The 27,836-nt window shown below is 38.6% G+C and overlaps 1 protein-coding gene across 4 annotated transcripts in view; it reads right to left on the bottom strand.

Annotated features, from left to right (window-relative positions):
• Positions 1-27,836, bottom strand: part of MED23 (mediator complex subunit 23) — a 225,331-nt gene that overhangs the window by 97,371 nt on the left and 100,124 nt on the right. For all 4 annotated transcript variants that reach the window (XR_008402041.1, XM_053710679.1, XM_053710681.1 and 1 more), the window contains 3 exons: positions 7,404-7,604; positions 3,697-3,840; positions 3,455-3,600 (listed from right to left, as the gene is read on the bottom strand). Coding sequence is in view for 3 of the 4 variants with exons in the window: in XM_053710679.1 (XP_053566654.1) it covers positions 3,455-3,600; positions 3,697-3,840; positions 7,404-7,604 (491 nt within the window). In the remaining variant the exon portion in view is untranslated. The remainder of the gene's footprint in view (positions 1-3,454; positions 3,601-3,696; positions 3,841-7,403; positions 7,605-27,836) is intronic.

Raw genomic sequence — 27,836 nt, 5'->3', positions numbered from 1 at the left:
AGATTTCCTTAACCGAGGTCAGAAAATTCACACTTCTTGCTGCCTGTCTTTCTCTTTAGTCCTCTATCCGTCCATCAGTGGCTCAGTATATGGAAATCATTGGTCTAATGGTGGCTTCCATGGACATTATTCCTTTTGCTTGCTTCCATCTGAGACCTCTACAGTTATGCATGCTCAAACAATGGAACAGAGACCACTCGGACCTCTCTCAGAGGATAGTCTTAGACATCCAGACAAGAGTCCCTGTCTTGGTGGCTCTCTCAGGACCATCTGTCCCAAGGCACATGCTTCCTGATATCATCTTGAGAGATTGTGACTACGGATGCCAGCCTTTCGGGCTGGGGAGCAGTTTGAGGTTCCTCAAGAGCTCAGGGAATTTGGACTCAGAAGGATTCTGCCCTCCCAATAAATATCCTAGAGTTGAGAGCAATTTTCAATGCACTGATAGCTTGGCCTCAACTGAGTTTGGTCCGGTTTATCAGATTTCAATCAGACATCACTTTGGTGGCATATATCAACCACCAGGGAGGAACACAGAGTTCCTTAGCAATTATGGAGGTGATTCGCATTCTTCAGTGGGCGGAGTCTCACAATTGTCACATTTCTGCCATCCACATACCAGGTGTGGACAACTGGGAGGCAAATTATCTGAGCAGGCAGACTTAGCCAGGGGAATGGGCTCTTCATCGGGAAGTATTCTCAATGATAACCCTCAAGTGGGGAGTTCCAGGGTTGGATTTGATGGCATCTCGGCTAAACACCAAGCTTCTAAAATACGGATCAAGATCAAGGGATCCACAAGCATTTCTGGTCGACGCTCTAGCAGTTCCATGGGACTTTGGTCTAATTTACCTGTCCCCTCCTTCCTCGGTGGATAGCTTGTATCAAACAGGAGCAGGCTTCGGTGATTCTAATTGCTTCAGCTTGGCCTCCCAGAATTTGGTTTGCTGACCTGGTGAAGATGTATTTTCCCCCGTGAAAGTTTCCTCTGAGGAAGGACCTTCTACTTCAGGGTCCTTTTCTGCATCCAAACATAGAGACTCTCTGAAGCTCACTGCTTGGTGATTGAACGCCTAGTCTTGTCTAGACAAGGTTTTTCAGAAAAAGTTCGTTAGCTGGTAACTCGCAAGATTTACCATAAGGTGTGGCGCACATACCTTTACTGGTGCGAATCTAGGGGTTTCCCTTGGAGTCAGGTGAGGGTTCCCCACATTCTGTCTTTTCTTCAGGAGGGTCTGGAGAAGGGTTTGTCAATCAGTAATCTGAAGGTTAAAATTTCTGCCCTTTCAATTCTATTGCATAAACATCTGTCCGACTTACCAGATGTTCAATCTTTTGTTCAGGCCTTGGTCAGAATCAGCCCTGTGTTTAAGTCTGTTGCTCCTCTGTGGAGCCTTAATCTTGTTCTTAGGGTTCTGCAGTAGGCTCCATTTGAGCCTATACACTCTGTTGATATTAAGTTATTGTCTTGGAAAGTTTTGTTTCTTCTAGCTATTTCTTTTGCTTGTAGAGTTTCAGAGCTTTCGGCTCTACAGTGTGACCCCCCTTGTGTTATTTTCCATGCGGATTAGGCTGTCCTAAGTACAAAATTGGGATTTCTTCCTAATGTGGTTTCAGACCGCAATATCAATCAGGAAATTGATGTTCCTTCGTTCTGTCCTAAACCTTCTTCTCATAAGGAACGTCTGTTACATAACCTGGATGTAGTGCGTTCCTTGAACTTTTATCTGCAAACTACTAGGGATTTTAGGCAATCTACTGCCCTTTTTGTTGTGTTTTCTGGTAAACTTAAGAGCCAGAAGGCTACTACCACTACTCTTTCTTTTTGGTTGAGAAGTGTCATTCGGTTGGCCTATGAAACAGCTGGACAACAGCCTCCTAAGAGGATTACGGCTCATTCCACTAGGGCTCTCTTTTCTTCCTGGGCCTTTAAAAACAAGGCTTCTGTGGAACAAATCTTTATGGTGGCCACTTGGTCTTCGTTGCATACTTTTTCCACATTCTACAAATTTAATGTTTTTGCCTCTGCTGAGGCTTCTTTTGGAATGAAGGTTCTTCAAGCGGTGGTGCCTTCCGTTAAGGTCCCCCTGTCTTGTTCTCCCTACCTTCCATTCTGTGTCCTCTAGCTTGGGTATTGGTTCTCACTAGTAATTAGAATGGATTCATGGACTCTCCATGCCATTGGAAAGAAAACAAAATGTATGCTTACCTGATAAATTCTTTTCTTTCCTGGCATGGAGAGTCCACGAGTCACCCTTAACTAAATCTTGAGAGAGCTTTTTTGCTTTTGTCAGTTTCTTAACTTCAGGCACCTTTATACCCTTTGTGTCCTCTTCTCTTTCCATATTCCTTTGGCTGAATTACTAGGGGATTGTGGGAAGTGGGAGGATACTTAAAGCTTTGCTGGGGTGTTCTTTGCCTTTTCCTGGTGGCCAGGAGTTGAATTCCCACTAGTAATTAGAATGGATCCGTGGACTCCCCATGCCAGGAAAGAAAAGAATTTATCAGGTAAGCATAAATTTTGTTTTTATCTACTGAAAAACAATCGCAACAAACAAGATGTTAATTTGTTTTAAAACAATTTAGACTTGGTTAATTTTATGTTATTCTATAGCAAGACAACAGAAGTGTATTGTATTTGAAAGGTGCTTACTTTTATTACTCTCATGAAGGCATAATTAGTGACTAACCCATTTAACTCAAAGGTAAACCGATAAGCTCTAACATGCTACCTATAACACAGGACTAAAAGTAGATATTAACAACATAGAAAGACTTGCAAATGCCATTTAGGATGAGAGACAAGACAAAACAAAACAAAACAAAATGTGGCCTCAATGTAAATAACCTTTTAAAAGAAGTCAAATTGACAAGCCTGAATCGTAACAAAGTTTTAAAAAACCTTTTTGTAAGATAAGATAAAGTGCTGTCAAATTGAAGTTACTGCATAGAATGCAGTATGTTTTGGATAATAAATAATAAAGCCCTTCTACAGGCTCATTCAAATGCTGTACAAATCCTTGAAAATGTTGAGCACCTTTTAACAACAACAACAAAAATACATTTAGCTCTCTGAGTGTGTAAAAATCAACTCATCAGCATTATCTAGCAAAAACAGAAAAACAAAGCCTCTAGTGCCTCATGTAAATCCGATAATGTGTCCAGCCATTTCTAAAGGATAAAATAAAACAACACATATTGTATAAGTTAGGTCAATCAACTCACCACAACAAGGAACAAAAGCATACAACTTAGATTCTGCTAAAAAGTTTAGTGATGGGTAAGCAAAATCCACTGAATTAAAACTTGAGCGAGAAGGCTAACTTTTTACACAAAATGCATATACTAGAACGTCTATTTGTAGAGAATCAAATAAATGTTAAAGTAAAATACATTATACGAATGGAAATACTTCTACATTTGTGAAAATATGGAGACAATTTGAAGCACTTACTCATGATGTAGCTTTAGTGAATGAGGAATAGGAATCTGCAATTTCGAATTGTCATTTTGAGCTTTTCTGTTCAAATGAATCCAAATGCAGGTCATTGCAAATGAGTGTGTGGACTGGGGTTTGGTGATGTCAGGCACAGGAATACACTGAAAAAGAAAATAACACATATATTGCAGTTATACAAAGGATTAGTGTTATAAAATATTAATATATATATGAAAAATATGACATTTAGGACTTACTTCTTTCTCTGGGTATAAGAGATCAAAGAGCTTCATAACTGGGAGAAAGTCCGCTAAAGCATTCTTCTGAATACTTCCAGATATGAACTGCAAAAGCACCCACATGAGGTGGTCTCTCCCTTTGATAAGCCCACGGCCTGCCAACTGCAAGATAATAATAAATAATAATAATATGCATCTAAGAAACACAAGCAGACCAGAACTAAATGATTAAACATTCAAGCAAAACATTTGTAGATCTCTTCTCAATGCACAAGAAATGTTCACTGTACTCAAATAGTAATAAAAGATGTGTATCGAAATATGAAAACCAGAATTATACTCACTAATAAGCATGTTTCTATAACAGAAGGCGAGTGGTATATAAATCATCATCTCTGGATATATAGCCATGTGACTCTTGGATAAACTTTCCAGAAGTCTATGGGACTCTATTTGTACCCCTACATATACTACTCACTTTTTGTCATCTTCTGATCACATAAGCAAGAACCTATTGGGAGACATGAGTAATAAAAAAAAAGTATTGTCCCTAACACACCAGGTATGCAAAAAAACACAAATATAGTGTATAGTCTATTTTGTGAAGTTATTATTAAAGCTGCATATGGATGCTTAAAGTGATTGTAAAGTTTAATGAATAAGTGCCCGGTAACTAAACGCAATCTTAAAAATAGGGGCACTTTCATTCATTAAACTTTACAATGCTTTTTTTTTAAAAAATACTTACCTTTGTAATCCTGCTTTCATTAGCATATGGATGCTCACAAGCTGGATGCCAAAGGGGGCACACAACTATTGGAGGAAGCCGGATTTGTCAACAATTTGCTAATGAAAGCAGCAGCTGCGGGCGGAGGATCTGCGTTATGTTTACCATAAAGCAAAAGTAAGTATTTTAAAAAATATGGGTCATAATGTTTAATGAATGAAAGTGCCCCTGTTTTTAAGATTACTTTTAGTTACCGGACACTTATTCATTAAACTTTACAATCACTTTAACATAACTTCTTATATGATAGCTTATAGCAAGTTGCCTAAGAGGTCACAGCTAAAGATATCTAAATGCACAACAGGAAAAGTCGTGTTTTTTTTTCCTTCCTTCAGTTTTTTAGATTCCTCTTATTTATTTATTTTCCCACAGACTTGTCCTTAAAAGGGACACGGAAACCATATTTTTTATTTTGTAATTCAGATAGAATGTGTAATTGTAAGCAACTTTCTAATTTACTCCTATTATCAATTTTTCTTCGTTCTCTTGCCGTCTTTATTTGAAAAAGAAGGCATCCAAGCTAAGGAGCCAGACAATTTTTGGTTCAGCCCCTGGACAGCACTTGTTTATTGTTGCTGTCCAATCAGCAAGGACAACCCAGGTTGTTCACCAAAAATGGGCTGGAATCTAAACTTACATTCTTGCTTTTCAAATAAAGATACCAAGAGAATTAAGAAATTTTGATAATAGGAGAAAATTAGAAAGTTGCTTAAAATTGCATGCTCTATTTGAATCACAAAATAAAAAATGTGGGTTCTGTGTCCCTTTAAGGACAAGTCTGTGGACAAAAAAAAATAAAATAAAAAAAAATAAGAGGAATCTAAAAAACAGAAGGAAGGAAAAAAACTGGCCCAATAGGCACAGAGAAAACTTGCCACCTATGTGAAAAGCCATGAAATTTGTAACTTCAGCAAATTGCTTTGAAAGTGGCTTATAGTTAAGAAACAGAACACCCCCAATACTCCAAAAGAACCCTGAACTGGAAAAAGCCTTTAGTTGTCTTCTCTTCAGGGTGTTAATGAATAATAATGAAAAACTATTCTGTGCAAGAATTAGGGATTTAGCTAGAGAGAGAAAAAATTAAACTGGCAATTCTTGACAGACCCAGAGAGAAGGAAACCACAGAAAGAGAAATCAAAATCCTTTAGTGCCAGCATAGCACAATGTTAACTTTAGTTTCATGACAATAAGCATGACTCTGGATATTATGACAAGGAGTGGAAAACAAGTTACTAGAAAAAGCTGGAACATCCACAAATGCCACCTTGAGGATCTTTAGTTTTTTAACCAATAACAGGAAATTTCAAGCTTTGTCTAGAAATCATGAAATTCACTGAGCTTAAAAATCTATACCAAGATCACAATCTTGGTGGCATCCAGCACGGTAGCATAGATGTCCTCTAGAATATAAGCTGCTGCCATGGCACTGACTGACTGTGCTCATACACACAAACACTCAAAACTCTTGTGAAAGCCAATAAAGTATGAGCTCCAGAATATAATTGGGAAATGCATCTTTATTGTGAGGCTATTTCCCTTGCTCTTGAAGGTGGGCTCCCTAATCTGAGAGTCTGGTGTCCATTGTCAGAAAGAAGTAGAAGATGGAAGAGAAAGGGCAATACTGTTCTTTGAAACTGTAGTCTCAAATGGTGGAGAAAATGAAACTGTGAGGGATACATGTAAACTAGATTGCTGATAGTGGATATATAATGGCCAGGTTCATTGCTCCAAGATCATACAAAGAGACTCCATTTTGAATTCTGGGTGTCTGGTAAATTCATTGAGAACCCTGAAGTCAACAACTAGATTACACTTACCATTCAGCTGGGCACAATAAAAAGGTTAGACTCATGCAGAGGCATAGGTTGAATTACCTTTGTATCTGCAGGATCAAATCATTCCAGATAATATTTAAGGTATAATATACTTCTCAAATTCAGATAGAAACAATAGCAGACTGGACATGAAGCATCACACAGTAAAAGAGGGTTCATTTTAGGAACAGAAAGATCTGTCTAACCAAGCTCTCTATGGAACAATAATAATAGGAGACCAATATCTTTACATGTTTAAGGCACTTTGCTTTCTTCAAGGGACAGACTGTTGAGTTGAAAAATCTGCTTTGCGTTCTAAAAATCCTGGACATAAATGTGAGATCATCAGACTAACTACTGGCTGAGGTTATGAGAAAAGTTGTGGAAAGACAATCTGTATCCTGTGGTGATAAAGGGCCTTAGATACAAAAAAACGAGGAAAGGGTATGTAATAAAGAAATCTGCCAGATGTGTACTTACTCCATGTGACAGGACTACAAACACACCAGTGATGAGTTGTATAATACCATTACAAAAAACGAAAAAAATTAGAAAGATAGAGAGAGACGAGAGAGAGAGACAAGAGAGACAGAGAGACAAGAGAGACAGAGAGAGAGAGAAAGAGAGATAGATAGTCTGGAGCAAGAAAACTCAGTGAATATTTTTTAAATAAATAATAAATAACATCATATTTGGGAATCTTAATGAAACATTGTTTTGGATGCAATTATTAAAAACACAAAAAAACAAAAACATTTATCTCTCTATTTCCATGAACCTGAGAGAATGATTATGAACCTTCCATCTTCGAGGTTAGTGTAAAGGTGCAAAAGAGAGAAAACTAACATAAGAGAGACAGCAAACATGACATGGAAAAAAGGTTGATCAAAAAGAGCAAGGTAAGATAAACAACTTAAATGGAAGTAAAACACAGTTGAATATGTCTGCTTACTACATTAGTACACTAAATAATGAAATACGTGGTTTTTCCATGATCAAAACATCTACAATACAAATAGAAATGTTAGCAAATATTGTAATCTATTTATAAATCAGCTAGTAAACTACATAAACAAATATTTTAAAACCCTGGAGAATGTGAGGGAGTTTTGTAGATAACATACCTTTTGGTGAAGTGATAAGACCATGTGCGGGAAACTGGCAAATTGAAAGAGCACAAAGAATATGAGCTGGCTGGATAGATGCTGCCAAAGCAGCTGGCTGGTCCCACCATCATCAAACTTGTCCTCAGTCTCTGATCGTTCCATTGCATACACAACTAGATCCACTAACTGGTCCTCTAGAACAGGGCAGCGCTGCTTATGCTGAAAAGCAAAGATCATACACACAGTATTCCAAAAGCGTTGCACTCCAAGTGGCAGGACAGCACACAATATACTGGGCAAGAAAGCATGAAATGGACTAGTAATGTGAAATAGCAATTAAAGCTGCATCCAAAGTAACAGGAGCACAAGGAGGCTTACTCTTAAAATACTGTTAAAAATGTGGGACTTTTCAAGTCTTTAAAATTGATATGATGCACCAACTATCTTTGTTTCTTTACTGTACAATCATTTTAAATTGGCTTTCCAAATAAAAATTAAATGTATAATCTGCAGCTTATACATAGTGACACATCATTTATTTTGTTCTAACAACTGTGATATTGTCTTGTCAAACTATTAAAAAAAGGAAATCCAGCCAATAAGTTATTAAAAATATGAGAAAAGAGAGCAAGATTTATCAAGAGAGTTATCAGAATTCTCCAATGCATTTGCTTTGCTTAAGCACCTTTAGAGAAGGGCATATGTGCGCTCAAATGTATTAAAAAAATGCGCTTTTCCATAGGCAAGCTAAGGCGATGCAATGATACATTTCTCCTGATGAATTAGTATATGCGCTTCATTTATCATTGAAATTAAGAAAATTAATATTGCCAAGGTAAACAAAAATCAATATAAAAAAATACCTATATGCTACCTCTTAAACGGCTAGATTACGAGTTGTGCGTTAGGGTTAAAAAACAGCGTTGAGAGGTCCCAACACTGCTTTTTAACGCCCGCTGGTATTACGAGTCTTGAAATGACAGGCTCACCGCTCACTTTATTGGCCAGACTCGAAAACACCGCAAATCCACTTACGTAAATTGCGTATCCTATATTTTCAATGCGACTTGCATAGCGCCGGTATTACGAGTCTGACAAAAAGTGAGCGGTAGACCCTCTCCTGTCAAGACTGATACCGCATTTAAAAGTCAGTAGTTAAGAGTTTTACACCACAACGCCGTAGCATAAAACTCTTAAGTAAAGTGCTAAAAAGTACACTAACACCCATAAACTACCTATTAACCCCTAAACCGAGGCCCCCCGACATCGCAAACACTAAAATAAATATTTTAACCCCTAATCTGCCGAACCGGACATCGCCGCCACTATAATAAACATATTAACCCCTAAACCTCCGCACTCCTGCATCACAAACACTAAAATATTATTAACCCCTAATCTGCCGTCCCTAACATCGCCGACACCTACCTACATTTATTAACCCCTAATCTGCCGCCCCCAACGTCATCACCACTATATTAAATGTATTAACCCCTAAACCTAACCCCCCTAACTGAAATATAATTTTAATAAATCTAAATAAAATTACTATCATTAAAGGGACATTATACACTCATTTTTTCTTTGCATAAATGTTTTGTAGATGATCTATTTATATAGCCCATAAAGTTTTTTTTTTAAATAAAATGTATAGTTTTGCTTATTTTTAAATAACATTGCTCTGATTTTCAGACTCCTAACCAAGCCCCAAAGTTTTATGTGAATACTGTCAGCTACCTACTCCAGCTTGCTCCTGTTTGTGTAAACGTCTTTTCATATGCAAAAGAAGGGGGAGGGGGGGGGGAGTGTCTTATTTGCCACTTGCAGTGGGCTTTCCAGCTACCTTTTCAACAGAGCCAAACTGTCAGCTTCTAAGTAAGTTTTTAAACAGTTTTATACTGGATTTTTATATCAGTATCTGTGCATCTTATTCGTTATAGTAGTGTCTATTACATGCAGGTATATGAAAATGAGTGTATACTGTCCCTTTAACTAAATTATTCCTATTTAAAACTAAATACTTACCTGTAAAATAAACCCTGAGATAGCTACAATATAACTAATAGTTACATTGTATCTATCTTAGGGTTTATTTTTATTTTACAGGCAACTTTGTATTTATTTTAACTAGGTACAATAGTTATTAAATAGTTATTAACTATTTAATAACTACCTAGTTAAAATAGACAAATTTACCTGTAAAATAAAACCTAACCTATGTTACAATTACACCTAACACTGCGCTTTAATTCAATTAATTACCTAAACTAAATACAATTAATTACAATTTAAATAAATTATCTAACGTACGGAAACCCCCCCCCCACTAAATTACAGAAAATAATAAAATAATTACAAGAATTTTAAACTAATTACACCTACTCTAATCCCCCTAACAAAATAAAAAAGCCCCCCAAAATAACAAAAGCCCTACCCTACACTAAATTACAAATAGCCCTTAAAAGGGCCTTTTGCGGGGCATTGCCCCAAAGTAATCAGCTCTTTTACCTGTAAAAAAAAAAAAAGAAGTACAAATACCCCTCCAACATTAAAACTCACCACCCACACAACCAACCCTACTCTAAAACCCACCCAATCCCCCCTAAAAAAAACTCTAACCCCTTGAAGATCACCCTACCTTGAGAAGTCTTCACCCAACCGGGCCGAAGTCCTCCACAAAGCCGGCAGAAGTGGTCCTCCAGACGGGCAGAAGTGGTCCTCCAGACGGGCAGAAGTGGTCCTCCAGACGGGCAGAAGTGGTCCTCCAGACGGGCAGAAGTCTTCATCCAGGCGGCATCTTCTATCTTCATCCATCCGGCGCGAAGCGGCTTCATCTTCAAGACATCCGACGCGGAGCATCCTCTTCAAACGACGGCCGACTGAAGAATGAAGGTTCCTTTAAATGACGTCATCCAAGATGGCAATCAGCCAATAGGATTTTTTCTACTTTAATTCAGATTGGCTGATAGAATTCTATCAGCCAATCGGAATTGAAGGGACGCCATCTTGGATGACGTCATTTAAAGGAACCTTCATTCTTCAGTCGGCCGTCGTTTGAAGAGGATGCTCCGCGTCGGATGTCTTGAAGATGGAGCCGCTCCGCGCCGGATGGATGAAGATAGAAGATGCCGTCTGGATTTAGACTTCCGCCCGTCTGGAGGACCACTTCTGCCCGTCTGGAGGATCACTTCTCCCGGCTTTGTGGAGGACTTCGGCCCGGTTAGGTGAAGACTTCTCAAGATAGGGTTAGTGTTAGGTTTTTTTAAGAGGGGATTGGGTGGGTTTTAGAGTAGGGTTAATTGTGTGGGTAGTGGGTTTTAATGTTGGGGGGAGTATTTGTACTTTTTTTTACAGGTAAAAGAGCTGATTACTTTGGGGCAATGCCCCGCAAAAGGCCCTTTTAAGGGCTATTTGTAATTTAGTGTAGGGTAGGGCTTTTTTATTTTGGGGGGCTTTTTTATTTTGTTAGGGGGATTAGAGTAGGTGTAATTAGTTTAAAATTCTTGTAATTATTTTATTATTTTCTGTAATTTAGTGGGGGGGGGGGTCGTACTTTAGATAATTTATTTAAATTGTAATTAATTGTATTTAGTTTAGGTAATTAAAGTGAATGTAAAGTCACGGTCACCTCTCATCCTCATGTTGTTAATCTCCCAAAATAAACGTTAGTTTAAGTCATGATTTTTTTATAATTGAATAAGAATTCAGAATATAAACATATTTATCGCTATTATTCTTACTTTATTCCTCCGCCCGCCATCTTGTCCATCATTTCTAAGTTGATGGACAGTTCCTTAAACAAATAATAGATCATACCCCATGGCGTCCAGCCCCTTTTTTTCTCTGTCACGTGATCTAACTGCGCATGCGTTCCCTTCAGAATCCTGATTGACAAGCAATGCTCGTCCACGTCTAGCTTTTACTAGCTAATTTACATTAGCGATCACACATAGAGGAAAGTAAGTATCGATACGACCGCTTTCCTGATACTTTTTGAATAAATAAGCATTGCAGAATACAATTGAACTGATACTGTTAATTGATTTCTCTTCGGGAGCGCGCTTCAGGACTACGTAATAGAGCAGGCGGGACTGCTCTATACGCAATGTAGTCAGAATACAGGAAGTCCAGGATGGGAGGAGATATCGTTCAAAACGGAGATAAGTTGGAATATAATTATTAATATCATAATATGAATATTGGAAAAAAAACATTGCGGTTTCAATTGTAAGCTTATTGCGAATTGGTAGTGTACATTACAAACCGTATCATTTACATTCACTTTAATTGAATTAAAGTGTAGTGTTAGGTGTAATTGTAACATAGGTTAGGTTTTATTTTACAGGTAAATTTGTCTTTATTTTAACTAGGTAGTTATTAAATAGTTAATAACTATGTAATAACTATTGTACCTAGTTAAAATAAATACAAAGTTGCCTGTAAAATAAAAATAAACCCTAAGATAGATACAATGTAACTATTAGTTATATTGTAGCTATCTTAGGGTTTATTTTACAGGTAAGTATTTAGTTTTAAATAGGAATAATTTAGTTAATGATAGTAATTTTATTTAGATTTATTAAAATTATATTTCAGTTAGGGGGGGTTAGGTTTAGACTTAGGTTTAGGGGTTAATACATTTAATATAGTGGCGGCGACTTTGTGGGCGGCAGATTAGGGGTTAATAAATGTCGTTAGGTTGCGGCGACATTGGGGACGGCAGATTAGGGGTTAATAAATATAATGTAGGGTTGGGGGCAGCAGATTAGGGGTTAATAAGTATAATGTAGGTGGCGGCGGTGTCCGGAGCAGCAGATTAGGGGTTAATAATATAATGCAGGTGGCGGTGATGTCAGGGGAGTCAGATTAGGGGTTAATAAGTGTAATATTAGAGGTGTTTAGACTCGGGTTCATGTTAGGGTGTTAGGTGTAGACATAAAATGTATTTCCCCATAGGAATCAATAGGGCTGTGTTAGAAGCTGAACGCTGCTTTTTTGCAGGTGTTAGGTTTTTTTTTCAGCCGGCTCTCCCACATTGATTCCTATGTTTTATCTGCTCACCGCTACCGTAAGCAGCGCTGGTATTGAGGTGAGATGTGGAGCTAAATTTTGCTCTTCGCTCACTTTTTTGCGGTTAACGCCGGATTTGTAAAAACCCGTAATACCAGCGCTGTCTGCAAGTGAGTGGTGAGGGAAAACTGCTCGTTAGCACTGCACCCCTGTTAACGCAAAACTCGTAATCTAGGTGAAAGTGTTGATAAAACTCTTAACAAATCAACATGTACAGAAACCATCAATAATTAAGGCCAGGTATGAAAAGGTTTAACCCCTTAATGACCACAATGTACCCTGTATGTCACTGGTCGTTAAGGTTTTTTTCAGGACATAATAGCACAAGTCTAGCAAGAACACGCTATTAATGCACTCCCTCCAGCAGACTTTGTGGAATAGAGCAGTCTCAACGCTGGTGGCAAGACCGCGCTATAAAACAATCAAGTCCAAAAAAAAGGCCAGTGACATACATGGTACGTCGCTGGTCCTTAAGGGGTTAATATTTTAATCAATGATGTACACAAACAATTGTTTTATTAATTCTACTTGACAATCATAATATTAAAATACTTAAGAGCTTCAGTCTACCAAAAACAAAATATATATTAAAAACCGAATAAAGTAATCATTAACTCATATTGTTAAAGGCTTAAAAGTCATAAAAAAAAAATATCTGCAAAGTTTCAAATCTGTAACGGGATCCTGGTGTTTACCAATATCCATATGTATTATTGGTAGGAACAAAAAGCTGAAAGTTATAATCCTTATGTAAGCTCATATAATTACTTAATGTTCAAGTGTTTCCTTCACTTTGGGTTGTGGTATCATCTCAATTACCATTACTGTAGTAAACGTTGTGCAGGATTACCTGTTTAACCTTACTTAAAGTTCATCTGGCAGTTAGAGGGACTTCAATCCGTTTACTTTTCCTCCCGTGGAGCAACACATCAAACTTGCCAATATCTCCTCAGGTTCTGGGTCACACAATGCAGGCATGACTGACTTGATTCTCCTCCTGTGAGACAATCGCTGTTTAGGGGTCCAGCCAACACTCCAGGTCACATAATGAAGGTTTCACTGCCTACATCACTTGTTGTTACTTCTGTATTTAATGTAGTTTTATTGGTAAACACCAGGTTTCCGTTACAGATTTCAAACTTTTCAGATTTTTTATGACTTTTAAGCTTTTAACAATTTGAGTTGATGATTACCTTTTTTAATAAGTATTTGTTTTTGGTAGACTGAAGAGCTTCAGAATTTTATTATTGTGATTGTCAAGTAGAATTAATAAAAAGGTTTTATACATCATTGATTTAAATATTAAGCCTTTTCAGGCCTAATATTTATAGCGCACCTCTTCCTATTTAATTATGGATTGAAAATAAGCAAATTATTTTAAGTTTTACTTGTATTCCCTAAAATACACTTTAAAAATATAGGTTTAAGTACATTTGAGTAAAATTTTTCAATTAAAAAAAAAGGACACTGCGGCAATCTAATTTAACCCTTTTTTGGCGCTCCTGTGAACCTAGGCGAACCGAGTAGGAGAATTTTACAATCGAACTAGCCAATTTTAAGGCACATTTTAGAATGAAAAATGTGGGCATTAAATTGCGTGCACATTTTTAGGAGCAAAAATAGGAGAATTCCAATGATAAATCTTCCTGCTAAAGCCAAATCCTGGGAGTGAGGAAATTATAAGTCCTACAAGTCTTGTTCTGGCTCCAAACTTTTTGGGTTCATCAATATTATTGTTATATATAATAGTTTCTTGTTAGGAATTTTATGGTTGACTTATTGGTATGCTATAAAATGTAAGGTCACTTGTCATTTATAGTATATATAAATGCTGAATACAGACACAACAAATCAGCCAAAATCTAAAAGATAATGTAAAACGTTAAAAAGTAGTGAGGAATGTGTGCAAGTGTCCATGTTAGATACAACCTACTTGCAATTTATAATTGTTTTAGAAAACTTGTGATATATATATATATATATATATATATATATGTGTGTGTGTGTGTGTGTGTGTTTAGGTACAGAGAACTAAGCAAATGTTTTGTACGCCCCCCTATATATATACATGTTACTACAATGCAGCTTTCAATTGAAATGTCCAAAGGAAAGGCATCTTAAAACAACATTCAATAGCTTTACTCATCCTAGGCAACATGTACATATTTAAATTATGACTACAATAATTATGCTTTTTATTTTATAGTGAGAAATGCCTCTTATATCCAGACTGTATATAATATATTATATACATTATATATAGTTATATAGAGGCTTAACTGCAAGGGCTACTAACAGTTTTTCTCTGCACTAATTATTACATTTCTATTAAGCAAGCATATACAATAAGGGTCAGAATGTATCAAAAATAACGTTGGGAATTATTGTAAATTACTGCACTTTGATCCATCACATTAACATTTAAAAACAGGTTTGTTCGTTTTTTCTAAAGTTATTAAGATATTGTATTAATGGCGATTTATTTATAACCTACTTTAGAGAATTAAATGTTGTTTTAAAGATTGAATATTCCCTTTAAAGCACAAGACAAGCATAGGAAGCAAGCAACTGAAGTGTTCCTTAGTGCAGGCAAAATCAAGCGTATATATTTTAAGCCAAAAATATATACAAGGCAGAAAATAGAAGATATAAAAATAGAACTGATCAAATTCATTACCTAAAAATATACATATATAAAAATGTGTCTAGAATTATATTTCACTGGTTTTGTTTTTTAGCCATAGAAAAGGATTTTAATATTTTTAATGAGTACAATTAGCATGACCCTGACATGCTTTTTGCCAGCACAGAAATAAGGTAATAGCTGCCATACTAAGAGTGTTTTGGTAAAACATGCTGTGACAATGTAGAACTGCCCATCAGCAAAGCGTAAGGCTTAGAGACATTTATATGGACACAACATGTAATGCAGTGATACTCAACCTACGGCTCTTAAATGAGACTATTAACAGTTTAAGATAAACTGTGCCTCCTAAAATCTTCACAACAAAAAGTGGCAGGAATTGCAATTGAACGTAATTACGTATTAGCTGGAATGCATCTACCAAGGTTAGCTGCAGAAATTAATGCACTTAACAGGTCTGACCATATTTGCTGTGGGTTAAATAAAAAATTAAAAGGAAAAAATATACTTTTTAAAATCACGTGTAAGAAGACTAACTGTAAGCAATAAAGCACAGCTGAATCAGTTTGTTTGTTTTTTAAAGATACTTAAATTATTTTTGGCTTAGTTATACAGAAAAAGATGCAGGGATTTCTCTCCTCACACACTAGTAGTAGGCTTGCCAGTTGTCCTTCACAGAAGAATTGGGACAACAAGCAGGGAAGGGTGGTGTCACACAATGGCTCCTCCCTAAAAAAAAACTACATCAGGCTCCATCCAAGGTCCTTCCCAACTGTGCCCTAAGCCTTTTCATATATATTTGCAGGCAGGGATATTATAACCTGTGCTATTCCAGTAACAAAAACAGAGCAGGGATTTTATTCTGGTAAATGCCAACACCACAAGAAGAGATTTTTTTTCAGTTAGGGGTAAAAATCGATTGTCTTCTGCTCTATCCTAGTGCCATACATGTAAAGGATCTAAACACAGGCAGCCTTTACAAAAGATGGATCTCATTAAATGTTTCCATTACAACTTTAGAAAGCATTCCAGTGTGTGGCCAATTGGCTATTATAACGGGTGGGGTAGATATATTGGATTAATACATTAATTTCTCTCTTAGGTCTTAAAGGGGCAGTAAACCTAGAAAATAATGTTATATAATTCTGCACTATGTGCAGAATTATATAACATTATTCTAGGTTTACTGGCCCTTTAATGACGTTGTTGATCAGCAGCGCTTTAATTTTCCTTTATGGATTTAGAATAAAAGGTTACGATTACATGTTAATGTTGTTGACTAAATGTTCCCCTTTCCTTTGAGTTGTAAATTCAGAAATTCATGTGATCTAGTACACTTCTCATTTTACATGGTGGAATGAATATATATTCATTATATAATTAAACTTTCATGATTCAGATAGGGTATGCAATTTTAAAACAACTTTCCAATTTACTTTTATCATCAAATTTGTGTTCTCTTGGTATTCTTAGTTGAAAGTTAACCTAGGTAGGCTCTAAAGCTAACTTCTAAGCCCTTGAAGGCCGCCTCTTATCTGAATGCATTTGACAGTTTTTCACAGCTAGAGGATGTTAGATCATAGATAACATTGTGCTCACGCCTGTAGAGTTACTTATGATAGGGCACTGATTGGCTAAAATGCAAGTCTGTCAGAAGAACTGAAATAAGGGTGAAGTCTGCAGAGGCTTAGATACAAGGCAATCACAGAGGTAAATGTTATGCAAAACTGTGAAATGCGTAATAAAGGGATTATCTATCTAAATTCTGGAGTAAACTGTATCTTTAAGAAAAAGGGAGGTAATTAATGTGCCTTCTATAGAAGTGGGGCAGGATATTTTTTTTTTTTTACTTTAGTTTACTCCACGGATTGTATAGAATATATTTTATAATTATGGTAGACCTTTCAGTCAGATGTATAAAGCAAATTATGTTTTTTTATTATTTATAAGAGTACAGAAGGTTGCTTCCCTAAGGGGAAGGCTTTAATCTAATGTACCTATGATTTGAAAGCAGGAGGTGCTTCGAGGTGCTTCAGTCATAAAAACATAACAGATTTTAGATTTAAGATAGTATGGGAGGAGAATCTTTCAATTCTATGTAAAATGGATTATAGTTTGGTCAGTGTTTATTTACATTTATGGTAGTTTGGAGAGATACACAATCTTTTATGCACCCATGTTGATTTTTTAATTCACTATCATATATATGATAATGGTGAAGTTTGTCTCTTTGTAAAACCTGACTGAGAGGGCAGTGTTTATTGTACGATATTAGATTTTAATTGGTTATGACCATTTATTTAAAAAGATTCTACACGTGCTAATGTTTTAACCCCCGTGAAATGGCGAGTTTAGAAATTCTTTGCAGCATCTTTGTTATTAGTCCCTTTTTAAAGAACTAAAACAAAAAAGATTGAAATTGTAGTGGTTGTTATATCTAGTGTTAAAGAGGAAATAGAGATAGAATAAATCTATTGTAAGCTTATGTTGAAGATCCAGTGAGTCCAGACTGTCCCTATCAGCATGAGGGGGTGCTGCACCCTTTTTGAGTTTGCATTTTTATAGTGGATTTTAATTCCTTTATTCATATTGTTCTGTTTTTTTGTAAAGACTGCTTGGAGCATTTGTTCTTGTAAGTGCTACCCTTCAAAAATAGTCATGATATATGCAGGCTACAGCTGTACTACAAAGGGCTAAATTTACCAGGTTTTCTCTGTAGATTTTACTGGGCAGTTGGATGAAATATTGGACACCTGGCAACCCTACCCATAGGAGAAGTGACAAGCAGAAAATATACGTTGTTGCAGAACATAATTATGAACAAGTATTGAACCTATTTGCTTTATCACAATACGGGGGTAACTTCAGTTAAATTTGGTAGATGCAACCCTAGTATCATAAGTGTTGCTAAATCTCTTTGCAGCATTGCGGCAGGCAAGAGCTTTAACATAAAAAGTTACCTCACATTAGCTACCAAATAATGCATACTACAAAATATATAAATTTGCCTTAGCACAGGAAACTACAAGAGTCTACTTAAGACTCTTTGAACTACAAAGCTTGAGTAAAACTAGCATGGAAACACTCTTATAAAAGAGAAAACAAAAACTTAAAAGCAGAGTGCACAGGACAACACTGAAAATAAATATTTTCTGGCATGCAAAAACTACAGATTGTACAGGGCTTGAAATTCACTAGTTCTACTCAGCCAGGACTAGTAACCCCTGCCAACAACACAGACTGTGCGGAAAACAGGAAGAGTATGGCCAACAAATGAGCTTCACTAGATAAAACACAACCATATTTTTTTTAATCATTTTCATATACATAATATTGGCCAGCACTATTTCCACTTGTTATATGTCATTAAAAGCTTGTTTCAGTTGGTATGAAAACAATTTAAGTCTTTTAAGTGCTGAAGAATGGTACACTTTGGTTGCAAATTCTACAGTGGTCAGAGCAAAGATTTAAATTAATCATCTTTGAGAGATTACATCAATATTATGCCTTAAAAAAACAAGAGACATCTATGATATGTATTACATATATGAAGAATTTACACAGATCTATTGATAGGTGTGCATTTTAGTAATGAGAAAAACATACAATCACTACAGCAAATAAAGCTTTGTCAGCCCAGCAGTACAGTGTGTTAGGAAACTGGTTTTAAGCTCAGGCATTAAATAAAAAGGGTTAGGTAATGGCATTAGACAATTGTAGCAATAAGGGTTAGGAAATCATGCATAAGGCTCCAATAATGGTAAGAAGTGCACTGAAAAAAATAATCTGGTACAGAAGTAATTAAAAGTAATAAAAACATCCACACTTCAAAGCATGCCTAAGTTATAATGAACTATATCTCTATAAGAGCCATCATTCCTGGTCACCAAATGAAAAGACTAACTGTGACAAATGCTTTATTTATACTTCTGCATAGTCAAATCTAACAGGCACTTTCTGCAGATCTACAATACAAAAGGTAATGTACAACTAAAAGATATTATATCATTAAGTTATGACAGCATCATATTAGTGAGTTTGTTTTAAGGAGAAGCAAAATATAGCAACGAATAAAAACAGAATTTATGTTTACCTGATAAATTTCTTTCTCCAACGGTGTGTCCGGTCCACGGCGTCATCCTTACTTGTGGGATATTCTCTTCCCCAACAGGAAATGGCAAAGAGCCCAGCAAAGCTGGTCACATGATCCCTCCTAGGCTCCGCCTACCCCAGTCATTCGACCGACGTTAAGGAGGAATATTAGCATAGGAGAAACCATATGGTACCGTGGTGACTGTAGTTAAAGAAAATAAATTATCAGACCTGATTAAAAAAACCAGGGCGGGCCGTGGACCGGACACACCGTTGGAGAAAGAAATTTATCAGGTAAACATAAATTCTGTTTTCTCCAACATAGGTGTGTCCGGTCCACGGCGTCATCCTTACTTGTGGGAACCAATACCAAAGCTTTAGGACACGGATGAAGGGAGGGAGCAAATCAGGTCACCTAAATGGAAGGCACCACGGCTTGCAAAACCTTTCTCCCAAAAATAGCCTCAGAAGAAGCAAAAGTATCAAACTTGTAAAATTTGGTAAAAGTGTGCAGTGAAGACCAAGTCGCTGCCCTACATATCTGATCAACAGAAGCCTCGTTCTTGAAGGCCCATGTGGAAGCCACAGCCCTAGTGGAATGAGCTGTGATTCTTTCAGGAGGCTGCCGTCCGGCAGTCTCGTAAGCCAATCTGATGATGCTTTTAATCCAAAAAGAGAGAGAGGTAGAAGTTGCTTTTTGACCTCTCCTTTTACCTGAATAAACAACAAACAAGGAAGATGTTTGTCTAAAATCCTTTGTAGCATCTAAATAGAATTTTAGAGCGCGAACAACATCCAAATTGTGCAACAAACGTTCCTTCTTTGAAACTGGTTTCGGACACAGAGAAGGCACGATAATCTCCTGGTTAATGTTTTTGTTAGAAACAACTTTCGGAAGAAAACCAGGTTTAGTACGTAAAACCACCTTATCTGCATGGAACACCAGATAAGGAGGGGAACACTGCAGAGCAGATAATTCTGAAACTCTTCTAGCAGAAGAAATTGCAACTAAAAACAAAACTTTCCAAGATAATAACTTAATATCAACGGAATGTAAGGGTTCAAACGGAACCCCCTGAAGAACTGAAAGAACTAAATTGAGACTCCAAGGAGGAGTCAAAGGTTTGTAAACAGGCTTAATTCTAACCAAAGCCTGAACAAAGGCTTGAACATCTGGCACAGCTGCCAGCTTTTTGTGAAGTAACACCGACAAGGCAGAAATCTGTCCCTTCAGGGAACTTGCCGATAATCCTTTTTCCAATCCTTCTTGAAGGAAGGATAGAATCCTAGGAATCTTAACCTTGTCCCAAGGGAATCCTTTAGATTCACACCAACAGATATATTTTTTCCAAATTTTGTGGTAAATCTTTCTAGTTACAGGCTTTCTGGCCTGAACAAGAGTATCGATAACAGAATCTGAGAAACCTCGCTTCGATAAAATCAAGCGTTCAATCTCCAGGCAGTCAGCTGGAGTGAAACCAGATTCGGATGTTCGAACGGTCCCTGAACAAGAAGGTCTCGTCTCAAAGGTAGCTTCCAAGGTGGAGCCGATGACATATTCACCAGATCTGCATACCAAGTCCTGCGTGGCCACGCAGGAGCTATCAAGATCACCGACGCCCTCTCCTGATTGATCCTGGCTACCAGCCTGGGAATGAGAGGAAACGGCGGAAACACATAAGCTAGTTTGAAGGTCCAAGGTGCTACTAGTGCATCCACTAGAGCTGCCTTGGGATCCCTGGATCTGGACCCGTAACAGGGAACTTTGAAGTTCTGACGAGAGGCCATTAGATCCATGTCTGGAATGCCCCACAGCTGAGTGACTAGGGCAAAGATTTCCGGATGGAGTTCCCACTCCCCCGGATGCAATGTCTGACGACTCAGAAAATCCGCTTCCCAATTTTCCACTCCCGGGATGTGGATAGCAGACAGGTGGCAGGAGTGAGACTCCGCCCATAGAATAATCTTGGTCACTTCCTCCATCGCTAGGGAACTCCTTGTTCCCCCCTGATGGTTGATGTACGCAACAGTCGTCATGTTGTCTGATTGAAACCGTATGAACTTGGTCCTTGCTAGCTGAGGCCAAGCCTTGAGAGCATTGAATATCGCTCTCAGTTCCAGAATATTTATCGGTAGAAGAGATTCTTCCCGAGACCAAAGACCCTGAGCTTTCAGGGATCCCCAGACCGCGCCCCAGCCCGTCAGACTGGCGTCGGTCGTGACAATGACCCACTCTGGTCTGCGGAATGTCATCCCTTGTGACAGGTTGTCCAGGGACAGCCACCAACGGAGTGAGTCTCTGGTCCTCTGATTTACTTGTATCTTTGGAGACAAGTCTGTATAGTCCCCATTCCACTGACTGAGCATGCACAGTTGTAATGGTCTTAGATGGATGCGCGCAAAAGGAACTATGTCCATTGCCGCTACCATCAACCCGATCACTTCCATGCACTGAGCTACGGAAGGAAGAGGAACGGAATAAAGAATCCGACAAGAGTCCAGAAGCTTTGTTATTCTGGCCTCTGTTAGAAAAATCCTCATTTCTGAGGAATCTATAATTGTTCCCAAGAAGGGAACCCTTGTTGACGGGGATAGAGAACTCTTTTCCACGTTCACTTTCCAGCCGTGAGATCTGAGAAAGGCCAGGACGATGTCCGTGTGAGCCTTTGCTCGAGGGAGGGACGACGCTTGAATCAGAATGTCGTCCAGGTAGGGTACTACTGCAATGCCCCTTGGTCTTAGCACCGCTAGAAGGGACCCTAGTACCTTTGTGAAAATCCTTGGAGCAGTGGCTAATCCGAAAGGAAGCGCCACGAACTGGTAATGTTTGTCCAGGAATGCAAACCTTAGGAACCGATGATGTTCCTTGTGGATAGGAATATGTAGATACGCATCCTTTAAATCCACCGTGGTCATGAATTGACCTTCCTGGATGGAAGGAAGGATAGTTCGAATGGTTTCCATCTTGAACGATGGGACCTTGAGAAATTTGTTTAAGATCTTGAGATCTAGGATTGGTCTGAACGTTCCCTCTTTTTTGGGAACTATGAACAGATTGGAGTAGAACCCCATCCCTTGTTCTCTCAATGGAACAGGATGAATCACTCCCATTTTTAACAGGTCTTCTACACAATGTAAGAACGCCTGTCTTTTTATGTGGTCTGAAGACAACTGAGACCTGTGGAACCTCCCCCTTGGGGGAAGTCCCTTGAATTCCAGAAGATAACCCTGGGAGACTATTTCTAGCGCCCAAGGATCCAGAACATCTCTTGCCCAAGCCTGAGCGAAGAGAGAGAGTCTGCCCCCCACCAGATCCGGTCCCGGATCGGGGGCCAATATTTCATGCTGTCTTGGTAGCAGTGGCAGGTTTCTTGGCCTGCTTTCCCTTGTTCCAGCCTTGCATTGGTCTCCAAGCTGGCTTGGCCTGAGAAGTATTACCCTCTTGCTTAGAGGACGTAGCACCTTGGGCTGGTCCGTTTTTACGAAAGGGACGAAAATTAGGTCTATTTTTTGCCTTGAAAGGCCGATCCTGAGGAAGGGCATGGCCCTTACCCCCAGTGATATCAGAGATAATCTCTTTCAAGTCAGGACCAAACAGCGTTTTCCCCTTGAAAGGAATGTTTAGTAGCTTGTTCTTGGAAGACGCATCAGCCGACCAAGATTTCAACCAAAGCGCTCTGCGCGCCACAATAGCAAACCCAGAATTCTTAGCCGCTAACTTAGCCAATTGCAAAGAGGCGTCTAGAGTGAAAGAATTAGCCAATTTGAGAGCATTGACTCTGTCCATAATCTCCTCATAAGGAGGAGAGTCACTATCGAGCACCTTAATCAGTTCATCAAACCAGAAATATGCGGCTGTAGTGACAGGGACAATGCATGAAATGGGTTGTAGAAGGTAACCCTGCTGAACAAACATCTTTTTAAGCAAACCTTCTAATTTTTTATCCATAGGATCTTTGAAAGCACAACTATCCTCTATGGGAATAGTGGTGCGTTTGTTTAAAGTAGAAACCGCTCCCTCGACCTTGGGGACTGACTGCCATAAGTCCTTTCTGGGGTCGACCATAGGAAACAATTTTTTAAATATGGGGGGAGGGACGAAAGGAATACCGGGCCTTTCCCATTCTTTATTAACAATGTCCGCCACCCGCTTGGGTATAGGAAAAGCTTCTGGGAGCCCCGGCACCTCTAGGAACTTGTCCATTTTACATAGTTTCTCTGGGATGACCAAATTTTCACAATCATCCAGAGTGGATAATACCTCCTTAAGCAAAATGCGGAGATGTTCCAATTTAAATTTAAATGTAATCACATCAGATTCAGCCTGCTGAGAAATGTTCCCTAAATCAGTAATTTCTCCCTCAGACAAAACCTCCCTGGCCCCCTCAGATTGGGTTAGGGGCCCTTCAGAGATATTAATATCAGCGTCGTCATGCTCTTCAGTAACTAAAACAGAGCATCCACGCTTACGCTGACAAGGGTTCATTTTGGCTAAAATGTTTTTGACAGAATTATCCATTACAGCCGTTAATTGTTGCATAGTAAGGAGTATTGGCGCGCTAGATGTACTAGGGGCCTCCTGAGTGGGCAAGACTCGTGTAGACGAAGGAGGGAATGATGCAGTACCATGCTTACTCCCCTCACTTGAGGAATCATCTTGGGCATCATTGTCATTATCACATAAATCACATTTATTTAAATGAATAGGAATTCTGGCTTCCCCACATTCAGAACACAGTCTATCTGGTAGTTCAGACATGTTAAACAGGCATAAACTTGATAAGAAAGTACAAAAAACGTTTTGAAATAAAACCGTTACTGTCACTTTAAATTTTAAACTGAACACACTTTATTACTGCAATTGCGAAAAAACATGAAGGAATTGTTCAAAATTCACCAAACTTTCACCACAGTGTCTTAAAGCCTTGAAAATATTGCACACCAATTTTGGAAGCTTTAACCCTTAAAATAACGGAACCGGAGCCGTTTTAAGCTTTAACCCCTTTACAGTCCCTGGTATCTGCTTTGCTGAGACCCAACCAAACCCAAAGGGGAATACGATACCAAATGACGCCTTCAGAAGTCTTTTATAAGTATCAGAGCTCCTCTCACATGCGACTGCATGCCATGCCTCTCAAAAACAAGTGCGCAACACCGGCGCGAAAATGAGACTCTGCCTATGCTTTGGGAAAGCCCCTAAAGAATAAGGTGTCTAAAACAGTGCCTGCCGATATTATTATATCAAAATACCCAGAATAAATGATTCCTCAAGGCTAAATAAGTGTTAATATCAATCGATTTAGCCCAAAAAAGGTCTACAGTCTAAATAAGCCCTTGTGAAGCCCTTATTTACAATCGTAATAAACATGGCTTACCGGATCCCATAGGGAAAATGACAGCTTCCAGCATTACATCGTCTTGTTAGAATGTGTCATACCTCAAGCAGCAAAGGACTGCAAACTGTTCCCCCAACTGAAGTTAATTGCTCTCAACAGTCCTGTGTGGAACAGCCATGGATTTTAGTTACGGTTGCTAAAATCATTTTCCTCATACAAACAGAATTCTTCATCTCTTTTCTGTTTCTGAGTAAATAGTACGTACCAGCACTATTTGAAAATAACAAACTCTTGATTGAATAATGAAAAACTACAGTTAAACACTAAAAAACTCTAAGCCATCTCCGTGGAGATGTTGCCTGTACAACGGCAAAGAGAATGACTGGGGTAGGCGGAGCCTAGGAGGGATCATGTGACCAGCTTTGCTGGGCTCTTTGCCATTTCCTGTTGGGGAAGAGAATATCCCACAAGTAAGGATGACGCCGTGGACCGGACACACCTATGTTGGAGAAAGGTGATCAAATTTATACCTTATCAGTTAATACTATCTAAAGAATTATGAAACCCAAAAATTGTTCTTTCGTGGATCAGATACAGCATGCAATTTTAAACAACTTTCTAATTTACTTACATTATCAATTTTCTTCGTTCTCTTGGTATCTTTTGTTAAAAGGCAGGGACATATGCTTAGGAGCCAGCCCATTTCTGGAACACTATTAATGGCAGCAGTTTTGCAAGAATGTTATTTTCTGCAATGTAGTGCTCCAGATGCCTACCTGACATTTATCAGGTAAGTATACATTTTGTTTTCTATCCTGTGGCATGTAGGGTCCACAACGTCATTCCAATTACTAGTGGGAACTAATACCCAAGCTAGAGGACACTGAATGAAAAGGGAGGGAAAACAAGGCAGGAGGACCTAAACAGAAGGCACCACCGTTTGAAGAACCTTTCTCCCAAAAGAGGCCTCAGTCGAGGCAAAAGTATCACATTTGTAGAATTTGGAAAATGTATGCAAAGAGGACCATGTTCCTGCCTTGCAAATCTGTTCCACAGCTTCATTTTTGAAAGCCCAAGATGAGGAGACAGCCCTAGTGGAAAGAGACTCTCAGGAGGCTGCTGTCTAGCTGTCTCATAAGCAAAACGAATCATACTTCTTAACCAGAGGGAAAGAGTAGTAGAAGTGGCTTTATGACCCTTACGCTTTCCAGAGAAAACCACAAACAGGGCAGAAGATTGCCGAAAATCTTTAGAAGCTTGTAGGTAAAATTTTAGAGCACGCACCACATCCAAGTTATGCAAAAGACGTTCTTTATGGGAAGGAGGAGGATTAGGACAAAAAGAAGGAACAACAATTTCCCGATTAATGTTTTGATCCAAAACAACCTTAGGTAGAAAACCCAATTTATTACGAAGAACCGCCCTATCTGCATGAAAAATAAGCTACGGAGAATCACACTGCAGAGCTGAAAGCTCGGAAACTCTGCGAGCGGAAGAAATAGCAAGAAGAAACAAAACCTTCCAAGATAACAATTTTATATCAAAAACATGAATCGGCTCAAACGGAGCCTGCTAAAACACTTTAAGAACAAGATTAAGGCTCCAAGGAGGAGCCACAGGTTTAAACACAGGCCTGATTCTGACCAGGGCCTGAACAAAAGCGTGAACATCTGGCAAATCTGCCAGACATTTGAGCAAAAGAATAGACAGTAAAGAAATCTGACGCTTCAGAGTACTGACTGACAAACCTTTCTCCAGGCCATCCTGAAGAAAACATAAAATACAGGGAATCCTCACCGGGCTCCAGGAAAAATCCAAGATATTTACGCCATACCTTATGGTAAATTTTGCGAGTAACAGGTTTGCGAGCCTGAAGAATAGTATCAATGACCGCTTCAGAAAACAGAATTTATGCTTACCTGATAAATTACTTTCTCCAACGGTGTGTCCGGTCCACGGCGTCATCCTTACTTGTGGGATATTCTCTTCCCCAACAGGAAATGGCAAAGAGTCCCAGCAAAGCTGGCCATATAGTCCCTCCTAGGCTCCGCCCACCCCAGTCATTCGACCGACGGACAGGAGGAAATATATATAGGAGAAACCATATGGTACCGTGGTGACTGTAGTTAGAGAAAATAATTCATCAGACCTGATTAAAAAAACCAGGGCGGGCCGTGGACCGGACACACCGTTGGAGAAAGTAATTTATCAGGTAAGCATAAATTCTGTTTTCTCCAACATTGGTGTGTCCGGTCCACGGCGTCATCCTTACTTGTGGGAACCAATACCAAAGCTTTAGGACACGGATGAAGGGAGGGAGCAAATCAGGTTACCTAAACGGAAGGCACCACAGCTTGCAAAACCTTTCTCCCAAAAATAGCCTCCGAAGAAGCAAAAGTATCAAATTTGTAAAATTTGGCAAAAGTGTGCAGTGAAGACCAAGTCGCTGCCTTACATATCTGGTCAACAGAAGCCTCGTTCTTGAAGGCCCATGTGGAAGCCACAGCCCTAGTGGAGTGAGCTGTGATTCTTTCAGGAGGCTGCCGTCCGGCAGTCTCATAAGCCAATCGGATGATGCTTTTAAGCCAAAAGGAAAGAGAGGTAGAAGTCGCTTTTTGACCTCTCCTTTTACAAGAATAAACAACAAACAAGGAAGATGTTTGTCTGAAATCTTTTGTAGCCTCTAAATAGAATTTTAGAGCACAGACTACGTCCAAATTGTGTAACAAACGTTCCTTCTTTGAAACTGGATTCGGACACAAAGAAGGTACAACTATCTCCTGGTTAATATTTTTGTTAGAAACAACCTTAGGAAGAAAACCAGGCTTAGTACGCAAAACCACCTTATCTGCATGGAACACCAGATAGGGCGGAGAACACTGCAGAGCAGATAACTCTGAAACTCTTCTAGCAGAAGAAATTGCAACCAAAAACAAAACTTTCCAAGATAGTAACTTAATATCTATGGAATGTAAAGGTTCAAACGGAACCCCTTGAAGAACTGAAAGAACTAGATTTAGACTCCAGGGAGGAGTCAAAGGTCTGTAAACAGGCTTGATCCTAACCAGAGCCTGAACAAATGCTTGAACATCTGGCACAGCTGCCAGTCTTTTGTGTAGTAAGACAGATAAAGCAGAGATCTGTCCCTTTAGAGAACTTGCAGATAATCCTTTCTCCAAACCTTCTTGTAGAAAGGATAGAATCTTAGGAATTTTTATCTTATTCCATGGGAATCCTTTGGATTCACACCAACAGATATATTTTTTCCATATTTTATGGTAAATTTTTCTAGTTACCGGTTTTCTGGCC

This window comes from Bombina bombina, chromosome 4, assembly GCF_027579735.1.
Source record: "Bombina bombina isolate aBomBom1 chromosome 4, aBomBom1.pri, whole genome shotgun sequence".
Taxonomy (NCBI): domain Eukaryota; kingdom Metazoa; phylum Chordata; class Amphibia; order Anura; family Bombinatoridae; genus Bombina; species Bombina bombina.
Note: the sequence above shows the minus strand (reverse complement) of the source record. Positions and strands in the feature narration are given on the sequence as shown.